The following is a 15,688-nucleotide window of genomic DNA, read 5'->3' as shown; positions in this document are numbered from 1 at the left end:
CACGCAGAACTTGACTATTTTTTACGAATGTTAAAGCGTCTATTTGCATAGTTTGAGATGTGAGCACAGAATTTGACGGCCTGCCACTCACCAACACAGAATCAACCGGGAGGGAAAGTAATGGGCGTGCCAACAATGCGCATCACACAGAAGACCAAGACCTGAATATAGCTAGTGGCCTACTACAATACACACAGGATATTTGTATTAGATACTTTATTTGTAAATACAGTCATACTTGGCATAGCACATTCATACTCTATACATTCTGTACATATCAGCTATGCATACTCTTATTACTTATTTTTTTATTGCACTGAATTTAAGGGAGGTAGCACAAGCATTTCACTACACAAACTATACCTGTTGGTTGTACCTGATGAATACAATTTTATTTAGAAGTATTCATACAACTCCAACCATACAGACTGAGAAAAACCATACCATGGACAAAGTGGTCCTATTTGTTGAAATAAATTAGCTTGTTATTCCATAATCTACTCCTTTATTTACTTTTGTGTATGTATTGATGATATGGATAACTACTAATGTAACGGTCTTGTTCAAATAGGATTACATTTGTGATTGAGTTTAACCATCAAACTCTTTAAGAAAAAGAAAGTGCAGGCAAAGTTGATTTAATGGCATAAAGACAACAGCAATTTACTTGTGATATACACGGCACAGCGAAAAGTATGTGGACACCTGCTCGTCGAACATCTCATTCCAAAATCATGGGCATTAAGTGTTAGTCCCACCCTTTTTTTCTAACAGCCTCCTCTCTTCTGGGAATGCTTTCCAGTAGATGTTGGAACATTGCTGCGGGGACTTCCATTCAGCCACAAGAGCATTAGTTTGGGCACTGATGTTGGCCAATTAGGCCTGGCTTGCAGCGGTCAAATCCATCCCAAAGGTGTTTGATGGAGTTGAGGTCAGGGCTCTGTGCAGGCCAGTCAAGTTCTTCCACACTGATCTCAACCAACCACTTCTGTATGCACCTCTCTTTGTGCACGGGGGCATTGTCATGCTGAAACAGGAAAGTGCTTCCCCAAACTGTTGCCATAAAGTTGGAAGCACAGAATAGTTTGCTGTAACAATTTCCCTTCACTGGAACTATGGGGCCTAGTCCGAACCATGAAAAACAGCCCCAGACCATTATTCCTCCTCCACCAAACTTTACATTTGACACTATTCTTTCAGGCAAGTAGCATTGTCATTCATCCGTCGGACTGCCAGATGGTTAAGTGTGACTCATCACTCCAGAGAACGTGTTTCCAATGTTCCAGAGTCCAATGGTGGTGAGCTTTACACCACTCCAGCCGACGCTTGGCAATGCACTTGGTGATCTTAGGCTTGTGTGTGGCTGCTCAGCCATGGAAACCCATTTCATGAAGCGCCCGGTGATCAGTAATGTGCTGACATTGCTTCTAGAGGCAGTTTGGAACTCAGTAGTGAGTGTTGCAACCTAGGGCAAACAATTTCTACGCGCTACTCACTTCAGCACTCGCCAATCCTGTTCTGTGAGCCTGTGTTGCCTACTACTTTGCGGTTGGGCTGTTGCTCCTAGACATTTCCACTTCACAATAACAGCACTGTGGTGACAGGGGCAGCTATAGCAGGGCAGAAATATGAAGGAAAAAAATGACTTTTTGGAAAGTCACAGGGCTCTTCAGTACGAGCCATTCTACTGCCAATGTTTGACTAAAGCAATTGCATGGCTCTGTGCTCGATTTCATACACCTGTCAGCAACGAGTGTGCCTGAAATAATCGTATCCACTAATTTGAAAGGGTGTCCACATACTTTTGGCAATGTAGTGTACATTGAATGGCAAAAGGGAGATGTGAAAAACTAACAATATATTAAATTAACCTTAGTGGGAATAAAATTGTAGTTTTAGACAAGTATTGTTGTCCATCTATGCACTTGTCTATTTTCCATGGAACTAATTAAGAAGCCTTGGCTGCAAATTTCCACCTCTGTAGCCACTGCTTAAAAGTCAGTCCCCCCTTGCGTATGTCAGGCAGAGCAAACTGAGCAGGCTGATCCCACCTGCACAGACAGAACAAATAAATGAATTGTCAATCGTATAGCTGGTGAATAATATTGAGGTTTAATAAAAAGGGAGCTCTATGTGAGAAAGAGTTGATGGGAACACTTACCAATAGGAAATGGCAGTCTTGACCTGATTCCCGTAAGAAAGGCCCTGTGAGCAGCACTGGGTGAGCTCCCAAACCCTGGGTAACAAAGACTGAAGCAGCTCCTTGTCTTCCTCCAGGACACGTAGCAGGAGGGCTAAGAAGAAATAAAGAAAAGGAAGATTAAAGGGAGACGAAGATATCAGTCAGACACGTAAAACTGAATGGTTAACTAGGTAAAGAGCAGTGATAGTGTGATTGGAGTCTGATTGAATGGCATCTAGCTATCCCATTTGTTAGTTTGCAGCTTTGAACTCTATAGAAGACCTGTACCTTGTTGGTCAGGTGCAGGTAGCAGCGCTCCTTGCTTCTCTACATTTGCTAAAGAGGAGGAGTGAAATTACAGCAAATGACGCAGAAAGCGAAGCTCCAAATGCTGGGATAGAGCTTGCGAGTACAGTTCCTCAGGGGCCTGGCAGAGAAACAAAGAGACAGAATAGAGAATATATAAATAAAACAGGATAAGAGCAAAAAGCAAACTTTTAGGTACATAAATGGTCATGGAATAATCTGTTAGGACTCACCCTGTACATTGGAAAAGCCATGCTTTGACACAGATTGTGGAAGGGAGAGGAATGCAAGCGATGGATAGATAACCACGTAGCTGGAATTCTCTGCTCGCTGAAATGTATAGCAGATGACAGAACTTAACCATCTGAAAAATCTAGCTCTGAGCATTTTTTCTCAGCCAGACCAATTACTAAAAACATGTTTTATTTTAATTAAATAGGCAAGTCAGTTAAGAACAAATTTGTATTTACAATGACGGCCTACCTAAAGGCACAAGGTCTCCTGCGGAGATAGGGTCTGGGATTAAAAATAAATAAAAATATAGGATAAACACACATCACGACAAGAGTTAACACAACTCTACATAAAGAGAGACCTACAATGACAACACAGCATGGTAGCAACAACATGGTTGTAGCACAAAACAGGGTACAAACATTGTTGGGAACAGACAAAGGGCAAGAAGGTAGACAACAATACATCACACAAAGCAGCCACAACTGTCAGTAAGAGTGTCCATGATTTGAGTTTTTGAATGAAGAGATTGAGATAAAACTGTCCAGTTTGAGTGTTTGTTGCAGCTCGTTCCAGTCGCTAGCTACAGCGAACTGAAAAGACGAGCGACCCAGGGATGTGTGTGCTTTGGGGACCTTTAACAGAATGTTACTGGCAGAACGGGTGTTGTATGTCTAGGATGAGGGCTGAAGTAGATATCTCAGATAGGGGGGAGTGAGGCTTAAGAGGGTTTTATAAATAAGCAACAACCAGTGGGTCTTGCGAAGGGTATACAGAGGTGACCAGTTTACAGAGGAGTATAGAGTGCAGTGATGTGTCCTACAAGGAGCTTTGGTGGCAAATCTCATGGCTGAATGGTTAAGAACATCTAACCGGACAAGAGCACCCTTACCTGCCAATCTATAAATTATGGTCGCCGTAATCTAGCATGGGTAGGATCGTCATCTGAATCAGGGTTAGTTTGGCAGCTGGGGTGAAAGAGGAGCGATGACAATAGAGGAAACCAAGTCAATTTAACTTCAGCCTGCAGCTTTGATGTGTTGAGAGAAGGACAGTGTACCATCTAGCCATACTCCCAAGTACTTATATGAGGTGACTACCTCAAGCACTAAACCCTCAGAGATAGTGATCACACCTGTGGGGAGAGAGGCATTCTTCTTACCAAACCACATAACCTTGTTCTGAACACCTCCAAAACAAAGGTTAAGGGCAGAGAAAGCTTGTTGGACACTAAGAAAGCTTTGTCGGGGAGGAGCCAGCTGAATATAAGACTATCATCTGCATATAAATGGATGAGAGAGCTTGAGCTATGTTGTTGATGTAAATTGAGAAGAGTGTGGGGCCTAAGTTGGAGCCTTGGGGTACATCCTTGTTGACAGGCAGTGTCTGAGACATCAGATTTTCTGACTTTATACACTGCACTCCGAGTTAGTTAGCAAACCAGGCCAAAGAACCCTCAGAGACACCAATATTCCTTAGCCAGCCCACAAGAATGGAATGGTCTACCGTATCAAAAGCTATGGCCAAGTCAATAAAAAAAAAACAGCACAACATTGCATAGAATCAAGGGCAATGGTGACATCATTGAGGACCTTTAAGGTTGCAGTGACACGTCCATAATCTGAGCGGAAACCAGATTGCATACCAGAGAGAATACTATACACATAAAGAAAGCCAGTCAGTTGATTATTGACAAGTTTTTCCAACACTTTGATAAACAGGGCAAAATAGAAATAGGCCTATAACAGTTAGGATCAGCTTGATCTCCCTCTTTAAATAAATGACTTAGAGTGGCTGCCTTCCAAGCAATGGGAACCTCCCCAGAGAGGAGGGACAGGTTAAAAAGGTCAGAGATAGGCTTGGAGATTGTAGGGGCAGCAACCTGAAAGAAGAAAGGGTCCAAACTATCTGACCCAGATGATTTTTGGGGGTCAAGTTTAAGGAGCTCCTTTAGCACATCGGACTCAGTGACCCCCTGCAGGGAGAAACTTTGTAGTTGGGCAGGAGAGAAGAAAATAGGGAGGAGCATCGGGGCTAGTTGCACTGGAAATGTTGGACGGGCAAGGAGGCATGGCTGAGTTAAAATGGAATCCTGACTAATTTAAGTGGTGATTAAAGCACTAGGCCATGTGCTTCTTGTCAGTAACAACCACATCATCAACTTTAAGGGACATGGGCAGCTGAGGAGGAGGGTTTATTCTCCAGGTCTTCAACCATTTTCCAGAACTTCTTGGGGTTAGACCCACAGAGAGAGAACTGCTCCTTAAAAAAATATCTTTGGCCTTCCGGATAGCCTGAGTGCACTTAGTTCTCATTTGCCTGAACGAGACCAGTCAGCCTTATGATCAGAAGATGTCAACTCACCCATCAAACACCAACAAATGGGAAGCTCTTACCCTTCAATGAGCCTGCGATCAAGTGTTACTAGTGACACGTTTCCAAACTGTCTGGCCTCCTGGGACACAGAGTTGCGAAGCCTATTGGCTGCTGAAAGAACCTCATCAAACTGGGGAGTCAGTTTTCCCTGGACAAACTGGCCAATCTGGGGTCAGACAAGAGAGGAACAGGTTGAGTTAGATGGCCACTGTTTACACAGTATGCATTAGAGTACACAGAAGCATATAGAGGGCCTACCTCCTTGTGCACGCGAGTCAGTTCAGTCTTAGCTGTTGAATTCCCCTTGATCAGACCTCTTGTCTGTTCCTGCCTGACGTCCTATGAAGAAATACATGACAAAAGTGTGTCACACTTATTTAGGTTAACATGTGGCAAGTGGTGAAATGCTGTGGTGTTGTGTGTGGAAGACAAAGGTAGAAATACAGACTGCAAAAAACAGTACATTTCCTCACCACAAGCTGTCTGAAGTCCGTGATGCTCTGCCATTGTCTCCGCAGGTTGCGAAGGGCCTCCTGTCTGTCCCTGGCATGTTGCTCCATTTCAACACACTGGTTTCGCACACCATCTCGCACTGCTGCCTGCATCACACACTGCATCTCCAGCTCAAACACTGACCTGGGCAGGAGGGAAACATGTGAGAAAAGAAACCAGAGCATTTTGATGAATTGACATGACTTCATTAGAGGCTGAGCAAGTTTATTAATGACAAAACAAAAATGTGGAAAAAGCCAATCTGTAGTGCAGACTTACTGCGCCAGCGCTTGGGTTTGAGATTCTCCGCCAAGCAGCTCCAACTCTGCCTCATTCTTTCGGGCATGAAGCTGGGTCTTCAGCTGTTGAATTTGTGAACGCGTTTGAGCCAGTTCCATCAGACTCTGTTCCACCTCCTCCCAGGCTGACTGCAAAATGATCAGACACAGATATCAACTACAGCAACAGTGAACTACAATACTGTTCAAGCCTATGCAGTGTCTTTACCCCATGTTGGTATTTTAGTGTAAACTGAAATGTGTGTAAAGCACCTGTAAAAGACTCTTAACGGGTGGTAGCTCTTCCTCTTCTTTCGAGATGTCTAACAGGTGATTACTCTCGTAGCGAAACCTAAAACAAAACAGATACATTTGACCTTTAATTCCAATCCATGCAGATTTTTGTCCAGCTACATTTATTATTAAAAAAACAATTTACCGTAATGCGGCAACATCATGAGCCACATCCAATGAGGCAAGCTTCTCCTGCAATGTAATTTCCTGTCCCAAGGCCAGGTACTGCAAGGCTGACAGCACTTGGTTTGGAGGATAGCATCGCAACAAGTCCTGATGAGATAAAAATTATAATACCATTCTCACTCAACTGAAGCAAATATGAAACAGATCGTTATGTACATTGTCGTCGGGAAAGTATTTAGACCCCTTGACTTTTTCCACATTTTGTTACGTTAAAGCCTTATTATAAAATGGATTAAATAAAACATCAGCAATTTTTACACAATACCCCATAATGACAAAGCGAAAATAGTTCACATTTTTGAAAATATATATAAAAAATGAAATACCTTACATAGGTATTCAGACCCTTTGCTATGAGACTCTTAATTGAGCTCAGGTGCATCCTGTTTACATTGATCATCATTGAGATGGTTCTACAACTTGATATGAGTCCACCTTTGGTGAATTTAGTTGATTGGACATGATTTGGAAATGCACACCTGTCTATATAAGGTCCCAGTTGACAGTGCATGTCAGAGCAAAACCCAAGCCGTGAGGTCAAAGCAATTGTCCGTAGAGCTCCGAGACACTATAAGAGCTCTAGAGTTCCTCTGTGGAGATGGGAGAACCTTCCTGAAGGACAACCATCTCTACAGCACTCCACCAACCAGGGCTTTATGGTAGAGTGGCCAGACAGAAGCCACTCATTAAAAAAAGGCACATAACAGCCTGCTTTAAGTTTGCCAAAATACACCTAAAGACTCAGACCAGGAGAAGAAACTCTGGTCTGATGAAACCAAGATTGAACTCTTTGGCCTGAATGCCAAGTGTCACGTCTGAAGGAAACCTGGCACCATCCTTACGTTGAAGCATAATGGTGGCAGCATTATGCTGTGGGGATGTTTTTCAGCGGCAGGGACTGGGAGACAAGTCAGGATTGAGGCAAAGATGAAAGGCGCTATGGAGCAGGTTAGGACCTCAGACAGGGTTATGGTGGGGTTAAGGTGTGTTAGGGTATTGTTAAGGTGTGGCAGGGTAGCCTAGTGGTTAAAGCGTTGAACTAGTAACCGGAAGGTTGCAAGTTCAAACCCCCGAGCTAACAAATCAGTAGGCAGTTAACCTACTGTTCCTTGGCCGTCATTGAAAATAAGAATTTGTTCTTAACTGACTTGCCTAGTTAAATAAAGGTAAAAAAAAAAAAAAGTTTACCTTCCAACAGGACAACAACCCTAAGCACACAACCAAGACAATGCAGGAGTGGCTTTGAGACAACTGAGTAAAGGGTATAAATATTTATGTACATGTGATATCTCTTCTAAAAACCTGTTTTCGCTTTGTCATTATGGAGTATTGTGTGTCGATTGACGAGGGGAAAAAAACAATTTAATCAATTTTAGAATAAAGCTGTAATGTAACAAAATGTGGAAAAAGTCAAGGGGTTTGAAAACTTTCCGAAGGCACTAACTAGATGCAAACAACAATGCAACTTACCTCCACAGCACTTAACCAATGCTGAAATACTGCAGTTCTCTGTTCACGAGTCAAGCTGAAGACAGAGAGTCAATGATGATTTAGCAATAGAAGAATGCCATGGATGACTCTGGTTCCTATATAAAACCATCTGATAATTCTTACTGTGTGGCAGTGGAGGATGCTATTTTCAGCTCACTCTCTTGTAAAGACTGGAAGAAGAGGAGTCTTTCATCACACAGCTCTCTCACATTACGCTAAAGAGGAAGAGAAAGAACATTAGTCCAATACAAAACCATCACAGATTACATCTTATAAAGCATCATAAAAAGTTAAGTAAAATCACTTACCAGAACCTGAGGCTCTGCTCCTGTTGGGTTGAGATAGTCCCCACTGCTATTGGAGGCTTCATTTCCAAACACCACCTCCAGCTCTGCCTTCCTGCAAAACACACCAAAAGCAAAGAATGGATTTGGGCTGGGTTTGCGGCATTAGAATGTATGTAGAAGTGTGTTAAGAAATGGTAAGGGTAAACAGAGGCTCGAGCAAGCACACCTAGACAGCTGCTCCAGAACCTGGGAGTGTCCACTGATCTTGCGGGTATACTCTGAGAGAAACTGGCGCTCATTCATGCAGCGCTGCTTAAAGGCCTGTAAAAGCAGCTCCCTGCGTTGGTTCTCCTCCACCATTCTCCAGCTCCAGTTAATGGACTCTTCTACTCAATACAAAAGAAAAGTTACAGCACAACATGTCACAGCAAAAGGGGGCATCAACATATCAGCATATACAAACCTAGCACAATTTAGGATGTGGAAAACCAAATTATACAGTGGGTTCCAAAAGTATTGACATCCTTGATAAAGATGATCAAAAGTGACAAACAATTAAAATAGGCTCAGTAACGTCATCTTCACAAGGTGAGGTTATGAAAGGTATTGAAAACAGGGGTGTCAATTTTGAGCAATTGTAGTTGTGTAATATAATTTCCCAATTTTTTTTAGAGCATACAACATAGCTCAGTATTTCAATTATACATTTTTTACAGCCATTTTTTGCCTATTTCAGACCCCACTGTATGCCTATTTGTTAAAAAGGCTAACCTTCAGTAACTAGCTGTGCTTCAGTCCCATTGATTTGAGAGTCCAAGTGGTTGAGTTCAGCTCTCAGCTCCTCTATCTGCTCCTGAAGCTCAAGCCGCTTAGCAGCATCACTCTGCCCCGCTACCTTTTTTAACTGCACACAAATACATAATGTAATAAAAATAATGTTCACACAGAAAACATAATGCTAACTGACAGTCTAAAAATGGTGATACTGTACCTACAGTGCATTAGGAAAGTATTCAGACCCCTTGACTTTTTCCAGTTACATTACAGCCTTACTCTAAAATTGATTAAATATTTATTTTGACACACAACACCCCATAATAACAAAATGAAAACAAGTTGAGAAATGTTTGCAGATGTATAAAAAACAACAACCCTAATACCTTAATTACATAAGTATTCAGACCATTTTCTGAGGCTCAGGTGCATCCTGTTTCCATTGATCATCCTTGAGATGTTTCTACAACTTGATTGAAGTCCACCTATGGTAAATTCAATTGATTGGATATGATTTGGAAAGGCACACACACCTATCTATATAAGGTCCCACAGTTGACAGTACAAGTCAGAGCAAATATCAAGCCATGAGGTCAAAGGAATTGTCCATAGAGCGCCGAGACAGGATTGTGTCGAGGCCCACATCTGGGGAAGGGTACCCCCAAAAAATTCTGAAGCGTTGAAAGTCCCTAAGGACACAGGGGTCTCCATCATTCTTAAATGGACGAAGTTTGGAACCACCAAGAGTCTTCCGAGAGCTGCCCGCCCAGCCAAACTGAGCAATCGGGGGGAAGGGTCTTGGTCAGGGAGTTGACCAAGAAACTGATGGTCACTCAGAGAGCTCTCGTTCCTCTGTGGAGATCAGAGAAACTTCCAGAAGAGCAACCATCTCTGCAGCACTCCACCAACCAGGCCTTTATGGTAGAGTGCCCAGAAAGATGCCACTTCTTAGTAAAAGGCACATGACAGCCCAAAATTGTGCAGGATGAAATGGCAGCAGTTTTACGGGAGCCCAATCAATTGTACTGTTATGTTGTTTTTTTTTGCATTATTTGTAACTTATTTTGAACATAATGTTTCTGCAACTGTATCTTACAGCAGAAAAGAGCTTCTGGATATCAGGACAGTGATCACTCACCTCGGATTAGACAAAGATTTTTTCACCAACAAGCAAGATTTGATTTGAGAGTTTGACAAAAGGCATCTAAAGGACACAAACCATGAGAAACAAAATTCTCTGGTCTGATGAAACCAAGATTGAATTTTTTGGCCTGAATGCCAAGCGTCACAATCTGGAAGAAACCTGACACCATCCCTACGGTGAAGTATGGTGGTGGCAGCATCATGCTGTGGGGATGTTTTTCAGCAGCAGGGACTGAGAGACTCGTCAGGATCGAGGGAAAGATGAACGGAGCAATGTACAGAGAGATCCTTCATGAAAACCTGGTCCAGAGCGCTCAGGACCTCAGAATGGGGCAATGGTTCACCTTCCAACAGGACAATGACCCTAAGCACACAGCCAAGACAATGCAGGAGTGGCTTCGGGACAAGTCGCTGAATGCCCTTGATTGGCCCAACCAGAGCCCGGACTTGAACCCAATCGAACATCTCTGGAGATACCGTAAAATAGCTGTGCAGCTACACTCCCCATCCAACCCGACAGAGCTTGAGAGGATCTGCAGAGAAGAATGTAAGAAACTCCCCAAATACAGGTGTGCCAAGCTTGTAGCGTCTTACCTAAGAAGACTCAATGCTGTAATCCCTGCCAAAAGTGCTTAACGTATTGAGTAAAGGGTTTGAATACTTATCTAAATGTGATATTTCAGTTTTTGTATTGTCATTATGGGGTATTGTGTGTGGCTTGAAGAAAATAAGGCTGTAATGTACCAAAATGTGGAGAAAGTCAAATGTTCTGAATACTTTCTGAATGCACTATATATCAAATTATCTAGATAATTGTTACGAAATATTGGGTGTACCTCCTTATCTTGTAGAACTTTGTACCTGAGAGATCACAATGTCAAGGAAAGGCTTGTGGGCAATTCCATGGTAACGGAATTACGCATCGACTCATTTTTATTCATTTTAAAATGTATGCCAAACCAAAAAACATTGATTTCAAAGTTGTTTATTTGTATTTTTTCCCCTTTCCCAACCCCAATTTCATAGAGCCAATTACAATCTTGTGTCATCGCTGCAACTCCCCAACGGGCTCGGGAGAAGCTAAGGTCAAGTCATGCGTCCTCCGAGACATGACCCGCCAAACCATGCTCCTTAACACCTGCCAGCTTAACACGGAAGCCAGCCGCACCAATGTGTTGGAGCACAGTTCAACTGACAACCCGAAATAAGCCTGCAGGCGCCCGGCCCGACACAAGGAGTTGCTAGAGCGCGCTGAGCCAAGCCCCACCGGCCAAACCCTCCCCTAACCCAGATGACGCTGGGCCAATTGTGCGCCGCCTGGTTACAGCCGGTTGTGACACAGCCTGGGAATGAACCCGGTCTTCAGTGCCTTAGACCACTGCGCCACTCGAGAGGCCTGATTTCGAAGTTAAACCATACAACTCTATATGCACAAGGACAGCTTTAAACCATTTCAACTGAACAAATTTAACAAAATTATTTTGTGATTTAACCGGAAAGATGTGAAATTTGTTATTGGAATTATGGTAAAATCTTCTTCAGGTTTTTATGTGACCACGTTTTCCAAAAACTCTGTGGAGGGTCAGCTATGACATGGTACCTTGAGATTGGGGGAATTTTTTTAATATATATTTTTTTAACTTTTGGTTAAACTACAGTAAATTAAGTGGATTTACACCCGGTAACGGAATTACGGTTATGAAATTACATAATGACTCCCTGATCTGTACAACACAAATGCATATTTCTAGATATGAATGTCAATTCTCATGTTTCACAAGTATGGACAGTGCTGCACAGCAGAACACTGAGTACAGTACAATACAGCACAGCAGACTAGGATTCTGTACATGCAGTACAGTTCAGTAGTTTAATATACTGTACTCTTCTGTATTGTACTCTACTGTGCTCTACTTACTGTACTGTGCAATCCAAACTTGTGACACATAAGTCTATGATAGGTTCAGATTTGGTCCAGTCCGTCTGTCTTTGGATGTTAACATCAAGGCCAGGGTGGACTGACCAAATTTTAACGTCCATGGACGACCGGTGTCAGTCAGTGCTCAGTGGGTGAGGATGCTGGTCACAGTAAATGGAAAGAGGGGTTATCACGGGTATGTGCCAGTAAGAGCTGACAGAGGTGACATTAACTGGAGAGTGAGAGAAAGGCTGTCCAGACTTGGTTTAAATGCCAGACAACAGAAAGAAAAGTTATCAGCTGAACATAACAGTATGCCCATGTAAGATGGGACAATGGCAGGTGACCCATCTGTGGTTTCTGACTATTATGATTACCCCATTGTAGCCAATTCAGTGTCATTACTGATTTTTGCGTAATTCCAGGAAATACTCATTTGAATCACTTAATAAATCACAAAGAAATATCAGCAAAATCACTAACTAATTGGCAGGTCTATCATTACTTGTTACTTCCGTGAACTTTCATTATCCTCACTTCTCATAAGGGAGAGAAATTATAAAATTACTTAGATGCGTGGGTTTTTGGTGACAGAATTACAACGCACAAGGAAATATTTCTTCAACTTAAAAGGTAAACAATTTCTCCAAAACTAAATATAAGTGTTGATATTAGCTGGCAGTGGTCTTTACTTGTGTTTCTATGCATTTCTGATAACTTTTGAAACCATTTCTGGTGGGATGTTTTGCAAGACCCATTTTCGATGTTTATCAAGAAATCATAGTCTTTGCTTATGTGTAATTTTTGAGATGTAAAACTATTTTAAAAATGTACCTATGCCTCCGTTGCACAAAAATATAGACTTTAGCTTTTCCTTTGACACACAATTTGATATGCTCCTTTGAACTTCACATGTTGGAGCTCATGGGTCCTTTTCGATGGAAATGCCCTTGTACAAATGTCCATAGAACAAAATCTGTGAGTGTCATATTGGTATCAGAGAAATTAGGCAGTTACCCTGACAATAGAGTCGGTTTCATCTCCAAGACAATGAAATTACCCGTTGTACATAGCTCAAGAGAACAAAACCAAAGGATACCACTGAAGATTTCCACGCATAACCCTGACATTCCTGCAAAGAGAAAGGATTTACATCAAGATATTGGAAAAGCAAACTTATTACAAAACAAAGTCATCGTTGACCAACGAAGTATACACAAATATGTTGTAAAAACCTGTCTGCATACCCACCTCTGATTGAAAATATGTTGTGTGACATATCTCCATATTGAGGCTCCTGGGCCAACACATAACCTGAATCAAAACAAACCATATACTTGTGTTAACTCACTGATGGTCCATATTAGTTAACCTAGTCTGCCACGGTCGCTATGGAAAACTGTAGCTGTGAACTAGCTAACGTTAGCTAGCTATTAGTCGACCAACTGAACTTCACGATGGTAGTGTGGGGAAGTGTGGGCAGACGGGAACGCCGAAAAAAATGATTTCAGCACCCAAATAGGCCGCAATTACACAGAACAATCGTAGATCGTTGAGTTTAATTGGCTAGACAACTATATTAATTGTTACCAACAAAAATCAATGAGAAATAGCTCAACAAGGCCAAAAAGTAGCACAGCATAGGACCATGATGAATGACGTCGTTACCTACGTTTTAACGTAGTTGTCGTTTGGGAGACTTTGGGGTGGTAGATTAAATTCTTCAATCGCCCACCGCTTTAGTTCCCGCAGGAGGGTCCTGTCCCCCATCCTTACCTTAGTCGAAACTAGCGAGGCGTTATCTAGCTAACGACGTTAGAAGGGTAACGTATTTATTTATTCTAAATAAAATGGCTCTGGCTGCCCGTATCTACAAGAAAGCTCGCCAAAAACGAATACTATCACGTACATATGTTAGCTTGCCAGGTGCCTGTAATAAGTAGTAAGCAGGCTAAGTACTTTGTTTTCAAGTGTATGACTGTCAAAAAATATCACAAGAAAAGTTCGTCTTTGCTCTGTTGGTAATTTGTTATGATTTCCCATAAAATACTTTTCTGCCAGTAATTTACAAATGGTTCAACTTCCCGCTCGCTCTGCACCATATCCGGTGACTTATTCGATGAGGTTTAACGGCAGTTGGCATCCAGTATGTTGCATTACCGCCACCTACTAGACTGGAGTACAACTCCCTTATACTTTGCTTGAAAAAATAATAAATAAACAAATACCCTACCATCTTGCACAACAATTACCCCCCCAAAAACAAATCTAAATGTTTTGAAATAAAAATAACACCACCCCACTACACTATTAAAGCAGGAAGCACCAGTGCCTCGGTCTATAAAAAAGTAGTCAGATGAAGCAGAAGCTAAACTACAGGACTGTTCTACTAGCACAGACTGGAATATGTTCTGAGATTCTTCCGATGGCATTGAGGAGTACACCACATCAGTCACTGGCTTTATCAATAAGTGCATCGAGGACGTCGTCCCCACAGTGACTGTACGTACATACCCCAACAAGAAGCCATGGATTACAGGCATAATTTGCACTGAGCTAAAGGGTAGAGCTGCCACGTTCCATAGCGACCGTGGCAGCTTATAAGAAATCCTGCTATGCCCTCCGACAAACCATCAAACAAGCAAAGTGTCAATACAGGACTAAGATCGAATCATACTACACTGGGTCCGAAGCTTGTCGGATGTGGCAGGGGTTGCAAATTATTACAGACGACAAAGGGAAGCACAGCCGAGAGCTGCCCAGTGACACAAGCCTACCAAGGCGAGCTTTGAAGCAAGAAAACTGAAACATGCATGAGAGCATCAGCTGTTCCGGACGACTGTGTGATCACGCTCTCCGCAGCCGACGTGAGTAAGACCTTTCAACAGGTCAACATTCACAAGGCCGCTGGGCCAGACGGATTACCAGGACGTGTACTCCGAGACTGCGCTGACCAAGTGTCATCACTGACATTTTCAACCTCTCCCTGTCTGAGTCTGTAATGCCAACATGTTTCAAGCAGACCACCATAGTCCCTGTGCCCAAGAACAGTAACCTGCCTAAATGACTACTGACCCGTAGCACTCACGTCTGTAGGCATGAAATGCTTTGAAAGGCTGGTCATGGCTTACATCAACACCATTATCCCAGAAACCCTAGACCCACTCCAATTTGCATACCATACCAACAGATCCACAGACGATGCAATCTCTATTGCACTCCACACTGTCCTTTCTCACCTGGACAAAAGGAACACCTACGTGAGAATACTATTCATTGACTACAGCTCAGCATTCAACACCATAGTGCCCTCAAAACTCATCACTGAGCTAAGGACCCTGGGACCAAACAGCTCCCTCTGCAACTGGATCCTAGACATCCTGACCGGTCACCCCCAGGTGGTAAGGGTAGGTAATAACACATCCGCCACGCTGATCCTCAACACGGGGGCTCCTCAGGGGTGCATGCTCAGTCCCCTCCTGTGCTCCCTGTTCAATCATGACTGCACGGCCAGGTACAACTCCAACACCATCATTAAGTTTGATGATGACAATAGTGGTAGGCCTGATCACTGACAACAATGAGACAGCCTATAGGGAGGAGGTCAGAGATCTGACCATGTGGTGCAAGAACAACAACCTCTCCCTCAACGTGATCATGACAAAGCCCCTTTACTTTCAGTGCAGCAAACTCTCTCCAGAAGTTCAGTGAGGATCTCTGAATGATC

The 15,688-nt window shown here is 42.7% G+C and overlaps 1 protein-coding gene across 3 annotated transcripts; it reads right to left on the bottom strand.

The window, feature by feature from the left end:
• Positions 1-85: 85 nt before the first annotated feature.
• Positions 86-14,054, bottom strand: LOC135556397 (HAUS augmin-like complex subunit 5). 3 transcript variants are annotated; one of them, XR_010457985.1, is made up of 18 exons: positions 13,634-14,054; positions 13,213-13,275; positions 13,061-13,093; positions 10,880-10,904; positions 8,898-9,030; positions 8,353-8,512; positions 8,148-8,238; positions 7,963-8,054; positions 7,819-7,873; positions 6,308-6,435; positions 6,142-6,220; positions 5,870-6,018; positions 5,572-5,734; positions 5,357-5,437; positions 5,119-5,264; positions 2,722-2,818; positions 2,471-2,609; positions 2,207-2,294 (listed from the first exon to the last, which is right to left on the bottom strand). XR_010457985.1 is itself a non-coding variant. In XM_064989581.1 (17 exons), the coding sequence occupies exons 1-17, from the start codon at positions 13,729-13,731 to the stop codon at positions 2,019-2,021; spliced, it is 1,662 nt and encodes a 553-aa protein (XP_064845653.1). In that variant the 5' UTR covers positions 13,732-14,054; the 3' UTR covers positions 86-2,018. The 3 variants fall into 3 exon arrangements, 2 of the variants coding, with proteins under 2 accessions (XP_064845653.1, XP_064845654.1); XM_064989581.1 differs by lacking the exons at positions 2,471-2,609; positions 2,722-2,818 and adding an exon at positions 86-2,051 and having other exon boundaries at positions 2,162-2,294; XM_064989582.1 differs by lacking the exons at positions 2,207-2,294; positions 2,471-2,609; positions 2,722-2,818 and adding an exon at positions 2,830-3,690.
• Between the last annotated feature and the right edge of the window lie 1,634 nt (positions 14,055-15,688).

The sequence above is a fragment of the Oncorhynchus masou genome, chromosome 15 (assembly GCF_036934945.1).
Source record: "Oncorhynchus masou masou isolate Uvic2021 chromosome 15, UVic_Omas_1.1, whole genome shotgun sequence".
NCBI classification, from domain to species: domain Eukaryota; kingdom Metazoa; phylum Chordata; class Actinopteri; order Salmoniformes; family Salmonidae; genus Oncorhynchus; species Oncorhynchus masou.
This window is presented reverse-complemented; position numbering and strand designations above follow the sequence as displayed.